This window comes from Podarcis pityusensis, assembly GCF_964106645.2.
Source record: "Podarcis pityusensis genome assembly, chromosome: 17".
Lineage (NCBI taxonomy): Eukaryota > Metazoa > Chordata > Lepidosauria > Squamata > Lacertidae > Podarcis > Podarcis pityusensis.
Genome location: NC_138042.1, coordinates 838,406 through 847,066, shown reverse-complemented (window position 1 = coordinate 847,066; position 8,661 = coordinate 838,406). Strand labels below are relative to the sequence as shown.

General features: G+C 45.9%; 1 protein-coding gene and 1 long non-coding RNA gene across 4 annotated transcripts in view; one reads left to right on the top strand and one right to left on the bottom strand.

Moving 5' to 3' along the window:
* LOC308467101 overlaps positions 1–8,661 on the top strand; it is a 175,658-nt gene that overhangs the window by 149,672 nt on the left and 17,325 nt on the right. The gene's annotated exons all lie outside the window — the stretch shown is intronic.
* Positions 5,511–8,661, bottom strand: part of UBA1 (ubiquitin like modifier activating enzyme 1) — a 46,480-nt gene continuing 43,329 nt past the window's right edge. For all 3 annotated transcript variants that reach the window (XM_080988441.1, XM_080988443.1, XM_080988442.1), the window contains exons 24-26: positions 6,456–6,557; positions 6,256–6,356; positions 5,511–6,170 (exon numbers count right to left, since the gene is read on the bottom strand). In XM_080988441.1, the coding sequence (XP_080844567.1) occupies positions 6,035–6,170; positions 6,256–6,356; positions 6,456–6,557 (339 nt within the window). In that variant the 3' untranslated portion in view covers positions 5,511–6,034. The remainder of the gene's footprint in view (positions 6,171–6,255; positions 6,357–6,455; positions 6,558–8,661) is intronic.

Sequence of the window (8,661 nt, the reverse complement as noted above, 5' to 3'; positions counted from 1 at the left end):
GCCCGCCCGCCCGCGAGGAGGAGCCGAAGGGCGCCCCTTCCGCCGGCTCCCCCCCGCAAGAGGCGCCCTCGGCAGGATCTGCAGCCGATGCCGGGCTGGACTTGGCCCTTGTTCGCGACGCAGATCTTCCCTCACCGGCTTGCCGGCTGTGCTTTGCCTCAGGCGCCCAAATGTCTCGGGCTCCTCCTGGACGAATCTGTGATCTCATCTCCCCCCTTCTGTTTAAGGAACACACCCAGCCCGAAAAAAGCAGGATTGAGGCAGCACTAAGATGCCTGATCTATACCAAACATCCACCCCCATCGCTCAGCCCGGACGCGGAGGGGTAGCTCCGAGCTCGGTGGTGGCGCCCGCCCGTCAGATGTCAAAGAAAGAAACAGCCAGCTGACTTTTAGAAGACATCTGAAGGCAGCCCTGTTTAGGGAAGTTTTTAATGTTTGATGCTTTATTGTATTTTTAATATTTTGTTGGAAGCCACCCAGAGTGGCTGGGGAATAAATAATAAATTATTAAATATTATTAAATAATATTGAAGTGTTGTTAAGACACATTGATGAAGTAACCACTCCTTCACCTCTAAATCTTCCAGGTTTCCAAGTATCTGAGCAGTAACGTCTCTATCAGGCAGCACTGGAAGACTGAGAAGATGAACTTGTGGCATTTGCCAATTGTAGCTTCTCAACAATAGGAAAATGCCATGTTGGTTTCTGTTCATGTGCCAGGCAGCCTCAGCAGAATGTGGTCTAGGCACTGGGCAGTTTTCACCCAAATAAATGTGCAAGCTAAATGACCTCCACTTGTGCAGGGGGACACTTTGAAACGATCCAGCAGCAGTGTTGAGGTACAGCTTGAGAGTGCAGTATGTGGGACATTTTGTTGTTAGCGGCTTGTACTGGTTTCTCCACCTTCCTGTTGCTTGAGAGTAGTGAGGGCTAGTGGTGATACAGTGAAACTTGTAAGATGTCCAGAATGACTGGGGCTTAGCTACTGTCCATTGCGTCAGACTGTAGGTCACATTTTCCTCTGGTATGCCAGTTAACAAGGATAAATTGTGAAAGAACGCTGCGACAAGTAACATTAGCCAAGGAGAGCGCAATATACTTTGAATAATATTATGTTTACATTATTTCCACCATGCTTTTTAGGGCAAGTTCTCCCAAGGTAGCTTAACATTTCTACTGCAATGCTCAAAATAGTAATGCATAGAACAACAAAATAAAAACAATAACAGATGGTACCGAATGCTGAATTCACGCTTGTTCAAGGGGAATTCCACACTCCTCTCCACTACAGCCTCTCCTGAGAGTTTTGGGGGTGGCAGAAGTATAAGCATGAGGAAAAGGTGCGGCGTTATTGGGGAATCATAACCCAGATATTTTCAACCTCTTCAGAGCCAGGACCCATTTTTAACCTAAACATGCATTTGGGGACCCATTTCTGGATCTTTTACGATATATTTCATGCTATATTTGCATGGTGGCAGTGCTCCTGTTGCAACCAAACTAGGATCAGGCCACAACTCACTAGTGGATCCTGACCCACCAAATGAAGATCAGTGACATAGTCCACAGCTGCCAGATAGTATCAACCTTTCAATTCACACAGGTCTTTTACAACATCAGGGAAGGCTGCAGTAATAAATTTCTTTCGTTATGTTGTATTTCTTCTGCAGCTGGTGCAAGATAAGATTTTGGGGGTATTCAACTAATCGCTCCTACCAGTACAAGGATTTCTGCTTGTGCAACAGGCCCTTCCCTCCAGCTACACACACCAATATCTTCCATTTCTTGACATGCCTCTCTAGAGGTTCAGACAGGGTTGTTCGCAATCATACCTAGATATGCCAGTGATCAAGCCTGCAGTTGGCATCCATCTTTTTTGAGAGAGAATGGATTGTGCCTCCAGGGGTGAAGTCAAACTGCTGTGTTAGAAGCACCAAAGGGTGCAAGGCTGGGCAGTGTGTATGAGGTCCTGGGCTGCCCAGATGACAAGCCTCTTGGCCTCACTGATGTAGTTCAAAGGAAAGCAGAGCAAGAAGTCTGGCCGCTTGGCTCCAGGAGTTGCTGGAAGGAGGCATACAAAGCACCATCCAACTGCCTTAGGGACTCAGGATTTGTGTAGGGTTTACTCTTAATCCTTTTCTTCTTCAACAAGGCAGTGTGGGTACTGATTTTCCCTTGGGGTTTACTCCTGAAGCCTTTCTCACAAATGAGTATAGCAGAGATTTAGGACCAGAGCTTACCCAGGTTGACAAGCCCCATCTGCCCTCACTTTGCTCTACAGCACACGCAGAAACCCACTTCTTGATTGTTGGACCCATTATTGGTTTCTTCTTCTCAATCTGCTGGAGCCTGCCTTTTGCATGCAGGGGAAGTCCCTAATTCAACACCAGTTTGAGACCCATCAAGCCTGTACTTCTGTGGAAAGTATATGTTCTACCACTGAACTACAGCCACAGTCTATATATTGACCACAGTGATAGTCTAGGGGTGGCCAACTCCTCGGAGTGATCTACCCCCTTTTTTTGGGTTCAGGTACCTGTTGGACGTGCTTGGTCTAGAACAACACACAGCTTAACCTTCCTCCTCTTTGCTGAAAACCCTTTGTACTGGCAATTAGAGGAAACCTGTTTAGTTTTAGAAGATAATTGCTCCTGAAGAAAACTATACTACATTACCAGTTCACCCGACTCTTAATTCTGCCTGTGCCTCCAGCAATAAGGCATTAGATCCACAGCAGTAGACACAGAGTCAATTCTGTAGTCTCTGGCCCAAGAGTGATGGAAGAGTCTCACCCCCTACAGAGGCAATACAGAACAGTTAGAGGGAAAGGTTGCCTCCTTGCTGACAGGCAGTCTGGACACACAAAAATCTTTAATTGATTTTTGACAAGACAGCTGGTGGAATTACCTGATTAAAGACAAGCCTAGACTCCATAGAAAGGCTGTCCACAGGACTAGTTTTTATATGTGCCCTCCTAGTGGCTTTGGTTACCTCTGCTTGGCTGTAAAATAGGAACATAGGAAGCTACCTTATGTCACGTTAGACCACTGGTCCAATTTGCCTAGTCCCTGCAGTCACTTCTGAGTAAAATATGCTTCAGATTGTATTACATGGGTGCCTTAGGTTTCAGCTGAAGAGGCACAGCAGAAGCCAGAGCTTTAAGTGTCACTTGTAAACTCATACATTTTCATTAAGTTATGTAGGGGTCCTATTTTCTACATTACTTTTTGATTGTGGCATAAAGGTAGGAGCCAGGAAAGCTTGAGAAATGAATGTCTCCTGTCAGAAACGAAGTCCTGCTTAGAACACCAAATCTACACTTTGAAAATCAGTATGTCTGCAACAGCAGTGCAATTTATCGTTCCATTATGAAAAGTAACGTAAAATACTATCAATGAAAATATGAACTACTTCAACCTAAGAGGCACTTGCATCCTCTAAGATCCAGGCCAATCATTGCAGTTAACCTTACACACACATCTAGTACTGAAGTAGTTCAGCTTTTGTGTTCTAGCAGACAAGGAAAAAACAGTAACATGCTGGCTTGTTGCAGGCTTATCTCTTATGTCTATAAATGGAGCCTGAAGGTAGTGCATTGTCCTAAGAACCTGCTGGATTAAGGCAGGGGCCATCTACTCCAGAACCCTGTTCTCACAGTGGCCAACCAGATGCCTATGTAAGCAGAGAGCAGCCATTATGGTTAGTAGCCATGATCTCTACCTCCATGAATCTGATTCTTCCACTTGCAACGCCACCCAAGTTAGTGGTCTTCAGGGCCGGCTCTGGCAATGAATTCCATAGTTTCACTTTCTTTTATCTGTCCCCAGTACTGAGCTTCACTGGATGGCCATTGAGTTCTAGTGAACCATTTCCAAGCAGGTCAGATGATTAGCAGTTTTAAGAGACAGAACATGGCAGCCAATCAAGTTGCGTTGTTTCTCAGGATTGTATTTTCATAATCATAAGGATGAGTCAAAGTGAAATAAAAACACTACCTAAATTCAAAAGATGCTAATACATTTCTTTTAACCCTTACCCCAAATGTACGAACTTGAAATTCTGCAACTTTAAGCTATAAAGGCCAGTGTCTTGTCCATAGTTTTCCTTGAACAAGGGACCCACTAGAATGCTCCCAGGTCAAAATGGCATGAATAAGAACTGCCCCTTCTCTTTTCCGTGGTCAAAAACTCTCCACCTCCCACAGCACTCTGGAGTTCTACCTTATGGTAGACTTTTGGATCCAAGTGAACCCAGAAGCATATATAAATGAAAACTGATTCTTCACACAGAACATAATCTGTAAAGTCGAGGAACCATTCATAGATGGCTGACTGACTAGACTGTCCCTTATCCAATTTGGAGATGAAAGATGCAAGGTGCTTTTGGACCAATCCATATCCATGGACCAACCCAGAAACCTGCTTGTCTTATTTACCTATGGAGGAGACAAAATTCACCTGACTTGCCACATTCCACCCTTGTCCTGAAGCATGCAGGGTGGGGTGTTGGTGCAGCAGCTTCATAATAATTTTAATTCTCCACTACAAACCTAACTGGGAATCTGCTAGAGGCTAAGCTCTGCTGAGCATTCCCAGATTTAGTAATAAGCATGTATGACCGATAGGAGAGATAAAGCATTGCTGAAGACAAATCAGTTGATTCTGGATAAAATAGATACCTCATAAAGATTTGAGGGAATGCAAAACTAATGGGCTCCTTAAGCTCATATAAGGTTCCTGTAGTTCTATTTGAAGGGGAGAAAGCTATCAGTTGGTGCCAATAGCTCTGGCAAAACTGCCCCATGCACACCAGTGGTCCTCTACCACCCTCAACATGCTCTATCACCCCCCCCCCCGAAAAGGAGCAGTTTTGAAGGTTCCTCCCTAAACCTCAATGTGGAAGGCCCAGTACAAACATCAAGCCAAAGAGGGAAGAAATCCTCTGCAAAGAGAATTGTTCTCCCTGTTAAACTTCATTGCATCTGAGTGAAGCATTATTAATGGTTTCACTATGATTCTGAAACTAGGCCACCTGCCTCTTGGGTGTGACATATGGTGGAAACGCAATACAGGTAATGTTCTGCCACAACTATGCATGGTTGCTACTCAATCTCTTTTGTTGGAAAAGATCGTCACGTTCTCCCAACACTGTAGAGCTTCAAGAAAACATCAGTGTAGTCTTCACTCTGCTACTTCAGAAGCAAACAGAAGCACACACACACACACACACACACACACACTTCCACGTGTGGATTGGGGAGGGGGTGTCTTCAGAAAGCAGCAGTACATTTAAAAAGCTGTCTATAAGGAAACACAAACTGCTTGCATGGAACTGAAAATCAGGAGTTATCAGTCCAGGCCTATCCTATCCACCCTAGTCTACAGCTTTATCAATGCACTTTTTAGCAGCAGCCTGAGAACTCCAGGCATTTGAACAATGGTCACAGTTCCAAGTTACATGCAACCAACAATCCCTCTTGAGTTCCTTGGTTGAGCAATAAAGGACCACTGGCTTTTGCAAACGTTTATTGACTCATTTACTTCTCTTACCAGTTCTGACCTACGCTCTCGGCCCATCGCATCCTCTCCCCCCAAAGCCAGCCAGGGCAAGGCCTCCCAGTGCTCAGAAGACGAGGAGGGGGCATTTCCTGTTACAAGCCCCCTCTCCAGAATAGGATGAGGGAGGGAGCAGCCTCCATTACCAGAGAGTGGTGGAGGGGGGAGGTGGTGGTGGTGCAGGAGCCAAAACACAACACGACTAACATTGAAGGACCGGGGGGGGGGGGGGTTAAGGCGCCTCAAAAACATGACATAACTGCAAGGAATGGGAGGGTGGGGCCACAGGAGTGGAGCATTTCCCAAGCCCTGGTGGAGACAAAAACAACCGGGGGGCGGGGAGGGAATTCTAAAAGGGTATAAACATTATTTCATGTTTTGAGTCACTTTAACAGTGAAGGGTGAGGAAGGGAGGCGGACCCTTCCCTGCACTAACAGTCCGTGGCAGGCAGGTGGTTGGTGCTAGCAAAGGAGCCCCTAGCGGATGGTGTAACGCACGTAGGGCACCTCTGTGTCATCCCCATTGTCGTCATTACAGCACAGCTCAAAGACGAGGGCCTTCACATGGCGACCAATCTTCTTCTTTGAGACTCTGGTGACAATCTCAGTCATCCTACGGGAGAGGACAATGGTCAGAGAAAGCGTGGGCTGAAGTTGTCCACCTTTGTTTAGCCTAAGCACAGCCGAATGATACATACGCCTGGTCATGCCGCTCTTTCAGCTTGGCTGGTTGCATAAAGAAGGAGTACAGCATAGAGACTCCCTGGGACAGCATTGTGATCTCCAGTTTGTGTTCCTTCTGCGTAAGACAAGAAGTATTTCACTTCCATTACTAAAAAACTTCTGCAACTGCTAAGCTACTTTGACAGGGAACGGCTCTGGACTCCCCAGCTCTTACCTGGAAATAGGCCAGGAACTCACGCAGGGTCATCTCCTGTCCATCAGCCTGGATGCCCTGCACCTCAAAACGGTCCCACAAAGTCCACTCAGTGTTGTAGTACTGAAGAGAGGGGGCAAAAAACATAGATTTTGGGAATTACAGACATTAAACCTGAAAAGTTTCCTTCATGTTCCTAGGATCCTGTCTCTACAGCTGAGCCTCCGCAATCAGGCCCTCCACAGGAAGATCACTTGTCTGCATGATGGGACATACGTATGTGCACACTTCTCTTACCCCATACAAAAAAAGGGATTCTGCACCTGCAGTCAGGTATTATTTCTGAAGAGTGGGCATGGACACTCACCTGTTCCAGTCTGTTCCAGTTTTCTAACGTTCTTTTGGAAGCCGAACATTCAGCAGGGCTTCTGATTGGCTGCAGGAGCTTCCTGCAGCCAATCAGAAGCTATGCTTTGGTTTTCGAATGCTTTGGAAGTCAAACGGACTTCCAGAACAGATTCCGTTCAACTTCCAAGGTATGACTGTATATCTCTTTGTTCTAATATTTTAAATTGTTTAATGCATATTCTTGGATACAGTAATAAAAAAATTCCCAGGGCCTCCCCGCCTATGTAACACCCCCTAAACATGGTGAAGTGACAGTAATAGGAATGCCCTCCTCCAATGGATTTGCCTTGTAAAAGCAGAGAAACTAGTATATAAAAAAGAAAAAATCTGAAATGTTGAGCTGCAAGAAGTTTTTAAAATATTATTGTACTTGGAAGTGCAGCCACACAGAAGCTCTTTGGAATTTCACCCGAGTGCTGAAGGGCTTCAGCTGATGTTGGTTTTCCTTCCCCACCTCCCAAGTTCCTACAGCAGTAGTTCTCAAACTTTTTTCACTGGGCCACATTTTCAGAATGAAAATATGCTCACGACACACTGAATATTTGATTGATAAAGAATATGTTGGGGGGGGGGAAGAAACTCCTCCTAGCAGTGCCTGATTTATAACACAGAACACGACTACTTTGTAAAACCATCAGGCGGCACCCAGAAAGTATAAAGCAATGCAGCTACAGAAGAGCACAAATTCTTCCCAAAATATAAACATAAACGAGCCTCTTACACATGTACCGTAAGAATGTATACAAACTCAATTAGAGGCGTGAGCTTGTTTTTGTTGGGTAATCTCATTTATATTAGGTCTAATTTGAGATGGCACTGTGGGTTAAACCACAGAGCCTACGGCTTGCGGATCAGAAGGTTGGCGGTTCGAATCCCCGCAACAGGGTGAGCTCCTGTTGCTCGGTTCCTGTTTCTGCCAACCTAGCAGTTCGAAAGCACGTCCAAGTGCAAATAGATAAATAGGTACCACTCCGGCAGGAAGGTAAACGGCATTTCCGTGCGCTGTTCTGGTTCGCCAGAAGCGGCTTAGTCATGCTGGCCACATGACCCGGAAGCTGTACGCCAGCTCCCTCAGTCAATAAAGCGAGATGAGTGCCACAATCCCAGAGTCGGCCATGACTGGAACTAATGGTCAGGGGTCCCTTTACTAATTTGAGACAAACTAACTTTCATCTCATCAACACAAAGAAACTTTTCTCTTTTCTGATCTTTCGTATTTGTCAGTGGTGACGATCCCTGTTCACAACAGTATGTCATGAAGAACTGTAATAGCCAATACTCTTGAAGAGAGGCATGGATGCAGTTTCTGGTTGTGTGTGTAATATTTTGCTAAACTATAGTCATACCTCGGGTGATAGGCGCTTTGGGTTGCACGATTTCAGGTTGTGCACCGCACCGAACCCGGAAGTACCGGAACGGTTTCTTCCTGGTTTCGGTGCTTGCGCATGCGCAGAAGTGCTAAATCGTGCTTTGCGCATGCACAGAAGTGCCAAAACGCAATATGTGCAGACGCGGCACTGCAGGTTGCGAACGTTGTGGGTTGCAAACATGCTTCCCGCACGGATCACGTTCGCAACCTGAGCGTCCACTGTACAGTGAAATGCTTGAAAATTCTTTTGCTTGTCCTTGAATCATCCCGCCACCCTCTCCTGCCAAACCCTTTGAGAACCACTGCCCTAAGGAGACATATTCCCCCTGCTTGCAGGAGAATTTAGCAATGCTTGTATTGCTAAACGGCTGGTGTCTTCTGTAAAGAAGGGGTAAAGAATGCAAGTTGGGATGTGTGAACAAAAGAAGAGGTGCAGGGAAAAGCCACCCC